We start from the raw sequence: 14723 nt of genomic DNA, 5'->3' as shown, positions 1-14723 counted from the left end.
GAGCCTGACCACCCGAACCCTTGAGTTGCCTCTCACAACAAACATAGTTGCCTTTCAGGGCAAGTATTGGTTGCTAAAGACCTATTATACCCTGGATTTTCATGGGTCTAAATGGAATACTTGCCACGGATTATAATGTTTTTGATGGTTGGTTATGTACACAAAATTCAAACATCATCAGTCCAAACATCTGCGTGTAGACAATAGGATCTCACTCTTTACCCATGATGTGTCAATTCGGAAACAATTTACTGTATCCTAGATCGACCCAGCTATTCTAGTCTATGAGCTGCTATAGCAACAACAACCCATCATGTATATTGTAATAATGAGAAGACATACCGCCATTCTTTTCATTAAACTGTAATAACAACTGACAATAGACGTAAAAGGATCTGCGTGTGATTTTGTTTGTTTGTTTGTTGTTTAATGCCACACCCAGCAATATTCCAGCTATATGACAGCGTTCTGTAAATAATCGGGTCGGGACCAGACAATCCAGTGATTGACATCATGAGCATCGATGTACGCAATTAGGATGCAATGACATGCATCAAACTAGTCAGCGAGCCTGACCACCCGATCCAGTTCGTCGCCTCCTACGACAATCACAGTTGCCTCTTACGACAAGCATGGGGTTGCAGAAGACCTATTCTACTCGGATCTTCAGGGGTTTCGAACCAACCTGAAACTTAAACAAAAATCATGTTACCATACCATGGCTGAAAGAAAAACACACTATAGTACTTTATGTCTAAACTTTATTCTATTTTTGTGACAATGTCAAAGTATGAGCACCTGTTTATTGTGCTTCATAGCAGCCACACCACCTGTTGGACATACAACATTGAAACAAATGCATAACATTAGTTTATCCCAGTTTGTACTTTGCCTGTAGTTTCTTCTGTTCTGCCATCACAAGTTTAATCTTGGCCAGGTCGTTCTCGTCGGTAACAACCTTCACCTCCATCCCCGGGTGCTTGTTGCGGATATGTATTCGAGTATTGCCACAAATTGACGACCGATATGGACAGTGAACACAAACGTACGGCTTCACATCCTTAAACAGGTGCTGATGCCTCTGGTGTTTGGACAAACTGCTTGACGTCTTCCCACTGTAATCACACTGGGTGCACTTGAAAGATTTGGTCATGGTGTGGGAGTAGGACTGATGTATTCGTAGTCCCCTCTCATCTTTGTAGGTCTTTTCGCAGTGTTGACATGCGAACTGGCGAAGTTCCGAGTGGGCAGTGATCATGTGACGTTTCATTCGGGCAGCGGAGAGTGTTGAGTAGTCTGGACACTGGTCACAGTGAATGATGTCGCGCTTCTCGAAGTCCGCCTTGAGGCCGTGGATCTGGTACAGGTGGTCTGTGAATGTATGTCATTCCCTACATCAGTGATTGTTTGGTATGAGTGTGCTTCTGGTTTAACGCTGCACTCAGCAAATATTCCAGCTACATGATGGCGGCTTGTAAATAATCGAGTCTGGGCCAGACAATACAGTGATCGATATTGTGAGCATAGATCCACGCCATTGGGGTACAAGGACATGCAAGCAACAGTCACAAAGTCTGACCACACAATCCGCTTGGTCGCCTCTTACGACCAACATAAGTAACTAGGGACCTAGTCAAACCCGGAACCCCCAAGGGGCCATATTGGTATGGTACACATTGCAACCTGTGATCCTTCCTTTAGTCTACTCCTAAACAGGGCACCCAGGTAAAACAATTAGGCTTAAAATAATATAAGAATTGGTTCTCAGGCGATGGCTTTTGAAAACTTAGTGCGGGTGGGCAGTGTTTTGGGTTTTTTATTGTTCAAGCTAGTACCTGTAGTATGTAACCAAATTTTGTTTACAACAATTTCAGCAAAATCAAGTTGTTCTTAAGTATTTTAGCATTTCACTGCCGAGGATGTGTGGTCGAGATGCAGAATATTTAACGATTTTTTTTTTGTTGAAAATGGAAATAAAAACAAAATGTGCAGTGTTCTTTATGTTTTTTTCAGCCTTAGCCATTGAGTATGTACTCACAAGTTATCATTCTCTACAGGTATTTATACTTTTCTTTGGACATTCAATATAAATTTTACTCTAGTCTATTCTTAATTTGTATGTTCATGTGCTACCCCAAGAGTGTAACATGTCACATAGCCTCACAATATAGGCATGCCTGCATTCCATCAGTAAATAAACCTTTGTAAAGAAATACAGGTACGCAAGTAGAAAAGGATACAATTGGTAATTACACAGTGTTGTTATATCACTGGGATTGAAAAAACATTCATATGTAAGGAATCAAAAAATGATAGGATAATGGTGATATTTTTTGCACATTTTATACAAATAGGCAGCTTTTTGGGAGCTCTGTCTCACACCAAGCATGTTGATGGACCTATTCAGTCACGGAATCCACAGTGCTGTATGTCCCCACCCTTCTAGTCAGTGTCACAAACATGGTCAGCACTAGTTCTTGGGAGATGAAACCTCACAGATCATATCACATTTAATGCCTTATTGCATTCGAAATGTCCTCAGAATCATGTTTACTTTCATATAAAAAAATTCTGCAGCTCCACATGTCCAAATTTGGAGTTTCTGAATACTTTATAGAGAAACCCAAACAAGATGGGTGTTTTCTGAGCCTGCAAAAGTGTCACGGTGATTCCCCCTAAAGGATATTATTAATTTATAATAATTAGAATTTGTTAGTGATAACATCAACTGATGGATATTTCTCACTTTATGTAACAGCTCTTCCACAGATATTATTAAAGCAAACTACTAACACATTAATGGTCAGACCACAATTAATAAAGAATAAAAAATATAATAAAATGAGTCCTTTATATATAACAGGTTTGTGCCACAAACCACATGAAATGTATTACATAGCAGGAAGTTTTATTATATACAGATATTTACATAAACATTTGGCACAACATGGGGGCTGCCTCGGTTGCCTAAGAGACCCTGGGGTCGAAGTGACCCGGGTTGACACCCTGGGGTCGTGGAGACCCGGGTAAGATAACAATGTCCTGGGGTATTATGGACCCGGACTGTGTAGCTGTGAGAGGGATATGCCGGTCCTGGGGTCCGATGACCCGGACGATCCCTAGAGTTAAGCTAGTACTGGTCGTGCTGACCGGACAGTACCGAAATAGCGTAAGTTCTTTGGGGGCCACAAGCCTTCCATGCTCTGAGTATGGAGTGGCTTATGACGCCGAGGCAGCCCCAGGAGATAAGGTATCTACACAATATATATATATATATATATATAGGTAGCCTGATAAACCGCCATGGAATGGACGCCAATACATGAGTACTAGCGAATGCACAACGAACCACGTTCGTGATGCTCGTGAATACCTTAAGCCATGAAAGACAGGAGGAGCTATGGGGTGGCTGGAGGGTAACGCAGTTGAGTGGCTTACGACAATGTAGAAAGTAGCCTCGTGCGGGGCTGCAGGGTTAATAAAGGTAAACACTGTGACGTCATGTCCGTCTTACTGGGCATGCGCAGACTGTTTAGAAGTGCATTGTGGGATGTAATTACTGTAACATGATCCAGACGGCATAAACAACACGTTCGGACGACAGAGTTCAGAAATCGTGTTGAATATAAACGTAATGAGGTGATTGACCTGTAATAGGTATATTAAATATGAACGCGTAAGTACTGTTGTTGTTGCACAAACTAAAATATCCAATTACCATTATGAGTGTTCAATGTGCAAGATTCCTAACTCACTGCTTAAGTCTATCTTTCTCTTGCTCTCAAAAGGGCACTTGTGGCACTTGAAGCGTTCACAGTCGGTGTGCATCATGTCCAGGTGGATCTGGAGACTGCCCTTGGTCTTGAACGCTGACCCACACACCTGGCACAGCAAGCTGGTCGCGGGCTGGGAGGAGAAGTGGACACTACACAGGTGCCGGTTCAGATACCTGCACACGGAATAATGCAACTCACATTCAAAAGCCATGACTATACACTTGATGTTAAAGGTTCCCCTTTCAAAGAATGCAACTTCCCTTAATAGTTCTGGATCCAGATAAACAATTTCTAAAATAATTCCCAGAACCTTGACAGTAATGACTCTTGTGATTAAGGTACTTCAGCTTACCTTTATGATAACTTGCCTAAGTCATTTTAAGTACTACAGTATTTGACGTAATAGGCGCCCAGTGCGCTATCAAAATTAGAAATAGGGGGCTCTTATTAGAATAAAATTTTGGTGAAAAAAACAAACAGGGTGAAAGATCATAAACTTCATGGTTTTGCTGACAGCCTGAAATGATCCAAAGGAAAGTCTGTGCGTATTATACACGATAGATATATTTTTCCAGAATTTAATTGCCCATAATTAAGGGTGCATATAACACAAATGTGGATATTATACACAAGTAAATAAGTTCTGTGTACATTGATCAATCGGATGGGGTGCTAATTGGGATTGTTCACTAGCCAATATATTAGCAAATATCTTTGTGGGCACTTATTAGAGCGGGGCACTTATTATGTCGAATATGGTAAGTAAAGTTTATATGGTAATGTATGAACAGTCCTAAGTAATTTAACGTTGATGCTTTTTCACATAAAAAGTTGTTTTTTTCTACACACTTATTATTTCTGTGCTGGGATGCTTGAGCTGAATCCAAGTTAGAGTCAAGGGGAGGTAAGTCTTACCATCTGACAGAAATAGGATCATAAATCCTTTTGGCAGGAGTGAATGTTAAGAAATGACATCATGGATAAATGTTTCCTACACATCAATGTGTATGCTAAATCTTTGAGATATATAAACAGCTATATGTACTGACTGTTGACACTTGAACTTGGCACCACAGTGTGGACAGGGAACGTTCTTCTCCTTGCTGTGCTTGCTGATGTGTTGCTGCAGGTTGTACTTGACTACTGTGGTGTAGCTGCAGCCTTCAGCAGGACACACATGCACCTAGCAACAGCAGAGTCAACATACAGGGTAACTGTAGAGCAGAGCTTGATCATCATGAGAGGGCAACAGCAGAACTGATTCACCATACACAGGGCAACAGCAGAGCTGCGTCACCATACACAGGGCAACAGCAGAGCTGCGTCACCATACACAGGGCAACAGCAGAGCTGCGTCACCATACACAGGGCAACAGCGGAGGGAGTCACCATACACAGGGAAACAGCGGAGGGAGTCACCATACACAGGGAAACAGCAGAGCTGAGTCACCATATACAGGGCAACAGCAGAGCGGAGTCAACACACAGAGGGTAACAGCAGAGCTTGGTCACCATACAGAGGGCAACAGCAGAGCTGAGTAAACATCAAAGGGCAACAGCAGAGCTTGGTCACCATACAGAGGGCAACAGCAGAGCAGAGCTGAGTCAACACACAGGGCAACAGCATAGCTGAGTCAATTTACAGGACAACAGCAGAGCTGAATCAACACACAGAGGGCAACAGCAGAGCTGATTCACCATACACAGGGCAACAGCAGAGCTGCGTCACCATACACAGGGCAACAGCAGAGCTGCGTCACCATACACAGGGCAACAGCAGAGGGAGTCACCATACACAGGGAAACAGCAGAGCTGCGTCACCATACACAGGGCAACAGCAGAGGGAGTCACCATATACAGGGAAACAGCAGAGCTGAGTCACCATATACAGGGCAACAGCAGAGCGGAGTCAACACACAGAGGGTAACAGCAGAGCTGAGTAAACATCGAAGGGCAACAGCAGAGCTTGGTCACCATACAGAGGGCAACAGCAGAGCTGAGTAAACATCAAAGGGCAACAGCAGAGCTTGGTCACCATACAGAGGGCAACAGCAGAGCAGAGCTGAGTCAACACACAGGGCAACAGCATAGCTGAGTCAATTTACAGGACAACAGCAGAGCTGAATCAACACACAGAGGGCAACAGCAGAGCTGAGTCAATATACAGGGCAACAGCAGAGCTGAGTCAATATACAGGGCAACAGCAGAGCTGAATCAATATACAGGGCAACAGCAGAGCTGAATCAACACGCAGGGGGCAACAGCAGAGCTGAGTCAATATACAGGGCAACAGCAGAGCTGAGTCAATATGCAGGGCAACCGCAGAGCTGAGTCAATATACAGGGCAACCGCAGAGCTGAGTCAATATACAGGGCAACCGCAGAGCTGAGTCAATATACAGGGCAACAGCAGAGCTGAGTCAATATGCAGGGCAACCGCAGAGCTGAGTCAATATACAGGGCAACCGCAGAGCTGAGTCAATATACAGAGGAGCTGAGGAGACAGAGGAGACAGGACAGCTGTAGATAGACCTGAAGGAACATACAGGAAGTGTAGAGGAGAGCTTAATTAGTAAACAACATCTGAATCCATTCAGACAACTGCAGTAGATCATTCATACCTGCATTTGCATAAATAAACAGACGTCCTTCACTTCCTCTTCCACCTTACCTTAACGTCGCTGTCAATGCCATGTTTGACCTTCTCATGGCCCCGTTTCTGCGTGTTCTGTGCGAACGTCTTCCCACACACGCGGCAGGTGTAGAGGTACTTCCTGCGTTCCCGGTGGATACACAGCATGTGTTTGTTCAGAGCTAGCTGGGTGCGGAAGTGACGCTGACACAGCGGGCAGTCGACGTATGATTCTGGGTGGAGCTGCTTCATGTGCCTCGTCATGTCCTTGATGTTCGCCCCAGCATAGTTGCAGCCCTCGACTCCACAGCAGGACCAAATGGCTTCCATTTTGCAAAGCTGGAAATGGAAATGATAAATTAGATATTTTTGGTCCAGACAATTCTAACCAAACCTTTTCTACATATTGCAAGACGACAAACTGTTAAGACATGATTATTGCCATCCTGTATATCACCAGGGCTCGCATTTTAGTAACTCTACACTAACCCCAGGATCCATTCTTGTGGTTCTCGCATTCTCAAATAACCCACCCATGATTTTCATTAGCCAATTTGATTTTCTGCACTAATCAGAATGTAAGTTACAAACAAGCTTCAATGTTGGGTTGGTGATTCAACAACATGGCGGCCAATACCCTTGTTTACGATAGAGTTTATGAGAAATTCAACATTGTAATACTGAAAGCAAAAGAAAGCACTCAAACATCTTTTGGATGAAAAGGATGTGTTCATGTCCACCTCACTTACCTAGTTCCTTGTCTCGACATTTCATTGGTCTGTAAAATATTAATGAAAACCAAGGGTGGGTAATTTAAGCTCGCAAGAACCACGTGAATGGATCTATGGGATTAGTGTAATTTTATTGAAATGCGAGCCTTGAGATATAGAGGATGGATTATTGATTCTCTCCCAGAAAGGTCCCAGCCTGACCTCTGAACTCATGAACCCCCTCGCACATTCAACATCCCTTCCACTCCTCCTGCCACAGGTAAACATACAATACCTACCTGTTCATTAGTGTACCTGTGTGTTTCTACCAGGTGCCTCCTGAACTTGACCCGGTACACATACATCTCCCCACACTCAGGGCACTGCAGGGGGTCAGCAGCTGATGCTTGGGTCACGAATGGCGTAGCCTCCTTGTTTGATTTAAAATGTCCTGAGAATGCCCCTTTCACCATATTTTTGGTAACGATTTTCAAAGCAGAGTTTTTATTGTATCTCTGGGAAGATGGCAAATGCATTGAATTATGTGCTACCCATTCATTATACTGCCTAAAGAAATGTGGACATTTCCTACAAAAAAATGCCTTATACATCCCTATGTTGTTTTGAAAATATGGTAGAACTCGGATAAAATGATATTTCTTGACAATTTGTTTTGAGGCATAACACAAAGATGTAACTTTTCTAGAACCGATGACACACTTTGTCTTGTTATGGACTGACCTTGAAGCTTTCTTATGCTTAAACTGTTTTTTTAATTCACCCCTAACCATGACAACACTAATCTTTTCTGAGTTCTCACATCCTTCAGCAATAATATTGGCATCCATTACTAAGTGTACTTTTGACTTAGCCGATTTAAATTTGGCACATTTCCTTCCTCGATAATTTTTTCTTGATTTGCTTAGTGTCTGCTTCCTTTCTAATGGGTCTCTTTGGACAGAAGTTTCTTCAGCAAAGAACACCGGTAAACCATGAAACTCTGATGTCTGCAAACTTGACCCACTGTGATATGTGTAATCATATCCTCTCACAGTGTTCGTGAAGCCGGAAATGTATGAATGGGGGGAAACGGTATGTGGTTGCACCAATTCACGTGTGACATCAGTCACCGCAGGAATCAATTCGAGAGGTTCTGCTTGCTGGCATTCAATGGCATCTTCATGAACTTCTGTTTTTATTTGTAACTTCTCGGTTTGACTTGTGGACAGACTGTAGCCTTTGGGTTGGTGTGTCTGCAGCAGTTGGACTAGGTGTGCGATGTGGAGTGACTTGGCAACAGCGAGGATATGCTCCCACTCAGGTGGCACCACCTTCAGTTCGCCAGTGTAGAGGAACTCAACCAGCTTCACCAGAATGCAATATGACACATCTAAAACCAAACATAGCAACAGTGCATTTTGAGGTAAATGTTGATTCTGATTCAGTGTCAAAGATAATTTTCTATCATGGTGGCATGTAAACATTTCAGTCTGACCAGGCAAACAAGAACAATCCATGCCATCAGGTAAGATGATATGCAATGAAACAAGAAACAGAGCCGGACCACCTGATCCAAATTATTCCGACCAGCGATAGATGGCAGTCAGATGGTTTACCAGTCCAAGCCTAACTTTACCAGTAAATAACTGGTAATTACTGGTAAACTGGAACACTGAGAGGCATTGTAAACAAGAATTTGTTGCAGGACCATAGTTACTATAAACAATGTAAATACCCTTCTAATTTTTTTTCTGCCTTCGTGGTCTACTGGCACAGCGGAAGGGGTTTGATCCCTGTTCGCGTCATACCAAAAGATGTTAAAAGATGGTACTTGCTGTTACCCTGTCTGGTGCTAGGCATTAAGGGGCTAAAACAAGGACTGGTATCATTACAGATTTAGTATACTGTCTCTGAGTGGGGTATTCATGTTAACTGCGGCATGGTATCTCAGGTTTAGCACTATAAATCGGCATCAGTCCAGACTAGTACAAGCAGCAACACACACACACACACACACACACGTGCATGCATGTCGCTATATAAGTGCAATGATCTTGGACACAATGTTAAACCCCATTTCACCTCAACTTTTCGATCTTTTATCTAAATTATTTTTTCATAATAACAAGTCAGCCAATAGTCTTATAATTATTACCCTGTCTTCATGTGGAACTGTACCTACCCAACTGTAGACTTCTCCCATCAGTCCAGGGTAGATGATGGAAGTATTCAGAGCTGGCAAAGAGGACCACCCTGTGGACTTGGAGAGGTTTCCCATTCCTGGCTGTGATGGCCGTGTCACAATGTAGCTTTTGCTTGTAGAACTGATACAACTGGTCACCGATCTTGTCATAATGTTCAGAATCTTTCAGACATGTCTGGTCTTCCATTGAGGTCAACCTGCAGGGAAAAGGAGTTTTTAGTTTGTTTGAAATTTCTTGTAGTGTCAATAACATGGTTAAATTCGTAATGCCCAGTTAAAACAGTTTACTAGTGTCTGGGGCACACTTGGAAATAAGACCTTTCAACAAAAATATTTATTATATGAAGTTTGTGACAAAGGAACTTTTGTACAAGCCAGCTGGATGATGACACTGGAAATGAACATATAAATATACTTAATGGACAGTATGATTGAAAAATATTACTGGAGATTCAGAAATAGAAAGGGTAATAAACATATCAAGAAAGAGATGGGGGCAAACTTTTTAACTGTTATAAAAAAAACACAACTTTTTTCACCCTCTAGCTCATGGTGAAGTGTAATTCACCGAGACTGAAGACAGGTATTTCTCTTGTTGGCACACATACATTCCATGGATTCCATTCCATTAGAATATAAAAATGGCAGTTGAGTGCTGAATTGGTTATGGTCGTTGTCGCCACATAATGTGAAAAAATGTGCTCAGGTAATCGAAAATCACTGAACTTAAGTACCTTAGAATAAGTCTGGGAATTAGTCCGGCCAGACATTGCCTGCAGTGGTTATGATGGACAATCTTAATTGTAAATTGAGCAAGTTACTCAGGGATTGTTTTGAGGTAAATAGGAATCAGTAGTGGATCACATGACTGGGTTAGGAAACCATGTACATAAGAGTACCGATTTTAGATTATAGATTACTTATATATACTTTAGTTTAGGCCTAGGACCCGACTGTATGGGTACCCTAATATAGGCATGCTATAAAACAGGTTTGTTTGTTTGTTTGTTTGTTCATTTGTTGTTTAACGCCGCACTCAGCAATATTCCCTCTAAATGATGGCGGTCTGTAAATAATCGAGTCTGGACAAGACAAAACAGTGATTGACATCATGAGCATCGATCCACACAATTGGGATACGATGACATGCACCAACCAAGTCAGCAAGCCTGACCACCCGATACCGTTAGTCACCTCTTACGACAAGCATAGACGCCTTTACGACAAGCATAGGTTGCTGAAGACCTATTCTACCACAGATCTACTCGGTCTATAAAACTGGTATACAGCGGTCAGTAATACATGTATCACAATATAATCCTTGCTTATTGATATTTTCCAATACAGTCACAGAAGAATTAATATATAATTATGTACATTATATCTACTATCTTGAGGCATTTGGATGGACTGGGGACCTATCTAAACCATGTAAACAGCACGTTTCATGATGTTTACATTCACATTCCATATTGATGACGTAACAGGTACTCTCCTTTATCCATTCTACCCATCTCGCAAGCTGAAGTCTGGCTTATTGAATGAAGAAGTACCATTTGAACTGTACAAATATATATAACTTGGGCCCCAATATGTATCGCAATATGTATCAGAATACAGCTCTCTTTATTGCAATTTATTGCAATATTAATTATGTGCCAATACATCAACACTGATTTTAGATGTGACACACAGACCATGGGTTTACAGTTATTTATTGCATCTATAGATGTCTGTGGTAGGGAAAAGTAATATTTTGTCTTCTTTTTCTGTGTCAACATTAAGACATGGGTAACTTCCATCTGACCCAGAAGCTCACATATTCGAAACAAAGTATAACCACTGATATCTTTGCTATTTCATAAAAAAAACGCATTAACTTTGAAATCACACACAGGAACACTCCATTGAGTGATTGACTTAGTTGGTGTGCAAACAAAGGCTGGTTCCCGGCTTTATCTGCGCGTTCTCAACTGCAGATGTGAAGAGACTGAGCCCAGCTAAAAGGTCTACCTCACACCCGGGCCCCACAATATACAATCATGCAGCTGCCTCGTGAATTCATGACATCTGTGTCACGTTACCTCTCTACAAACAACGCCTTCTCGAAGCCTGAAGTACGCCCTCTTTTATCTTCCTTACTCTTCAAACATTTCAACAACGGCAATGTAAAGATACCCTCATCGCGGAAACAGCGCAAACATCCACACTGCTTCGCTGTCAAGAGCACAACAGGTATTCAAGAGTTGTCTCCCTTGGATCGTTTCCCTCTCCCGATTTTCGTGCGTCACAGAATATGTATTTTAAACAGGTTAAAGCAATCATAATACGTACTGATACGGACTGAAAAGTGAAATGTTTTATTTCCTCCGTCTATCTTTCAGACTGCCCTTACCTTTATAATATAAAAAAACCTCTATCTATCCCTATTAAGGTCCTTGCTTGTAACACAATAATTTCATAATTTGTTTATGATGTGAACTTTATTTACCTAAAATGCGAACGCAGTATTCTGTTGCGCGTTTTGTATGATGGGTGTATACATAAAATACAATAGCACAGAAATAACACGGTAAATACTGTAAGTGACTAATGCGCTTACGAATGGCGCAGCAGAGGTCGCTAACTAGTCTAGATGTCTGCTATACATCCGGGTACTCACTGGGAAAAAAACAATAAAAGGCAACAACCAGTCCCGGGGAATTGCGTTAGATCAGTGCCCCTTTAACCTGGACACTTACAAAAATAATTTGAACGTACACATGTACATTTCAATTTCTACTGTTTAAGGTCATTGTCTTTTTTTTCATATCTGTGCTGTCAGAAAAGTGGAGCTAAAGACCACCACAACCTGTGGTTATCGGCGTACGGTTGTATTTACCTCCTTTTCAGGTTTTTGCTGTTTGGAAGCTAGTCATATATACATACAAAAAGTATATGCAGTCCGTACAATGCACATACATCATTCACTTTTCCTCACTTAATATAAAGAATCTCATCCGAGTGTCTTTTGATATCAAATATATCAACACGAGTTGATAAAAGTGGAAAAATTCCGAGGCTTGCCGAGGCTTTTTGCCACTTTTATCAACGAGTGTTGATATATTTGATATCAAAAGACACGAGGGTAAGATTTTATTTATCATCCAACATCATGCTTCCAACTTTTTCAGTTTGTAGACAGTAATTAGCAGTGTCTTCAGTGTAAAAAGTACTGCTAACAGCTTCAGTAGCAAAGCCATTAGCGATGTCATTTGATTGTGTCGTCATGGTAACCAGTGACATCACAATGGTCTGCAAAGCATTGTGATGCAATTTCATTGCAGCGATATCTACAGTGTAGATATCGCTTGATCTCATCCAAGCGGTATCTCCCGTGGGAGCCAGTTTAATCACAAGTTGAAATGATGATAACCCTATTACAACATAACAATTAGAATAACCTCACCCTGATTCGACCATCATGACATAAGTGAAGTACAAAGCTACTGAACACACCATGCTATTAAGAAATGTTACAAATGTTTTTTGGGATACGCTTTCTCAGTAAAGTACAGATTCTTGTACTTTTGGGGGGTTGAGTCCCATTCGGGATTCGAACCAACACTGCCAGAATGAAGCACCTAATCGCCAGCACACAAAGTCAGCGATCTAAACCACTCAGCCACTGAGGCTTCCAAAAATTGAAAGTCCGACAACTGGTAGTCTAGATCACGTGTACCCCTCTGAGTGGCGGAGTGGGTTAGATCGCTGACTTTGTGCTAGAAAAAAAAGTACTAGAATCTGTACTTTACTAAGAAAGTGTTTTCCCCAATATAACATTTGTTACAAACCTATTGTTTTGTTTCAACTACAACCTTGAACGCGACGTTAAATCCCATCCCATCTCCATGCTCGTGTACATTGAACAGTCAGAAGGGGTGACAATGTCACAATGTATCCATGAGAAGTACACGTACAACCCTGTTCCACACCGAGGTTGGCCACAATTCACTGTGCAGAGTTGCCTCGCTTGAACCTATAATCGTGGGTACGATTCGCCCTGATTATGTTTCTAAGTTTGTCAACACTATACCCGTTTTCTTTCAATTCATTTTTTTCACATTATGCAGACACGCTGGGATTTAACTGAAATATTGCTCAAAGCGCATTTGAAACCAAAACTCACCCAATCCAATCCATAGTGAACGCAAAGGTAACAGCGTTATGTGCCACGTTATTTAAACACCAGTTCAACACAGAGAGAAGACTTGCATATTCCCACGCAAATTAATACACCATTATCGAGATGGTACATGGTGTTGTGCAACAACCAGTCGCCATCACCATCACGTCATGGTGAAATCAGCGGTTGTGACGTATGCATTTCTCTGTGTATACAACACACACACACACACACACACACACACACACACACACACACATGTATAGTCTACATAGCGCCCTGCAAACTACACAGTGAATGCTATTGAGATTAAAATGATTATGTTTCTAAGTTTGTCAGCACCATACCCGTGCTCGTGGGTTTCACCGAAGTGGTAAACGTCTGAGACCTGCATCACTTGGGGCTTTCCTCCCACATTAAGCTGACACGCTGCGATATAACTGGAATACTGTTAAAAGCGGCGTTAAACCCAACTCACTCACTCACTCACTCACTCACTATAAACTGACATGACTAAAGGTAGTCATCGGGCGCTAATTCTACGCGCTGCTTAACAGCCGAAATGAGGCTTACATTATCGTCATATTTTTGTGTCATTGGTTGTTTCTACACCTAAGTCCTAGTAGTCAGTTATAACAATGGTGTGCGCAGAAAGGGAATTCCATTACGTATTAAGATCACGTGTTACTTCAGGTTTTCCAGCTTCTGTGTATGGCACGGTGACTGAAAAGATGTAACAACAAATATATACAAAATACAACAAAAACGTGACCTATCTCATTCCCTGTAAATAATCGAGCGCAGGCCAGACAACCTAGGGGTTTTATTATAAGCATAGCCTCGTTAGAGCAGTGAGTGTTGAGTCGTGAATCTGGCATCTATGTGTGTTTTGTAATATAACAAGCAGTGGCAGGGGAATCGAATTATCTTGCTCATTTTTAATAAGAAGTACTCGAGCACTTTCTATGGTCGGGTAGCCTAGTGGTTAAAGCGTTCGCTCGTCACGCCGAAGACCCGGGTTCGATTCCCGACATGGGTACAATATGTGAAGTCCATTTCTGGTGTCCCCGGCCGTGATATTGCTGTAATATTGCTAAAAGCGGCGTAAAACCATACTCACTCACTCTATGGAAGCGACTCAAGATTTGTAGTAGGCGCGGAGATTATGAGTATCAAATTACTTGCTGGTGTATTGCGGACTTTCCCCTGGGCTATGCTCCCTGTATGTTTATTTCATA

At 41.9% G+C, this 14723-nt stretch overlaps 1 protein-coding gene across 1 annotated transcript; it reads right to left on the bottom strand.

The window, feature by feature from the left end:
* Window positions 1–805: 805 nt before the first annotated feature.
* Window positions 806–11534, bottom strand: LOC139468802 (zinc finger protein 14-like). The gene is made up of 7 exons (XM_071250944.1): window positions 11405–11534; window positions 9300–9517; window positions 7417–8507; window positions 6447–6746; window positions 4826–4959; window positions 3756–3949; window positions 806–1371 (listed from the first exon to the last, which is right to left on the bottom strand). The coding sequence occupies exons 2-7, from the start codon at window positions 9505–9507 to the stop codon at window positions 872–874; spliced, it is 2427 nt and encodes an 808-aa protein (XP_071107045.1). The 5' UTR covers window positions 9508–9517; window positions 11405–11534; the 3' UTR covers window positions 806–871.
* Between the last annotated feature and the right edge of the window lie 3189 nt (window positions 11535–14723).

Source organism: Haliotis cracherodii, unplaced genomic scaffold (genome assembly GCF_022045235.1).
Source record: "Haliotis cracherodii isolate W230 unplaced genomic scaffold, xgHalCrac1.p SCAF_1, whole genome shotgun sequence".
Classification (NCBI taxonomy): domain Eukaryota; kingdom Metazoa; phylum Mollusca; class Gastropoda; order Lepetellida; family Haliotidae; genus Haliotis; species Haliotis cracherodii.
The sequence above is the reverse complement of the archived record's forward strand: the minus strand, read 5'-3'. Positions and strand labels throughout refer to the sequence as shown.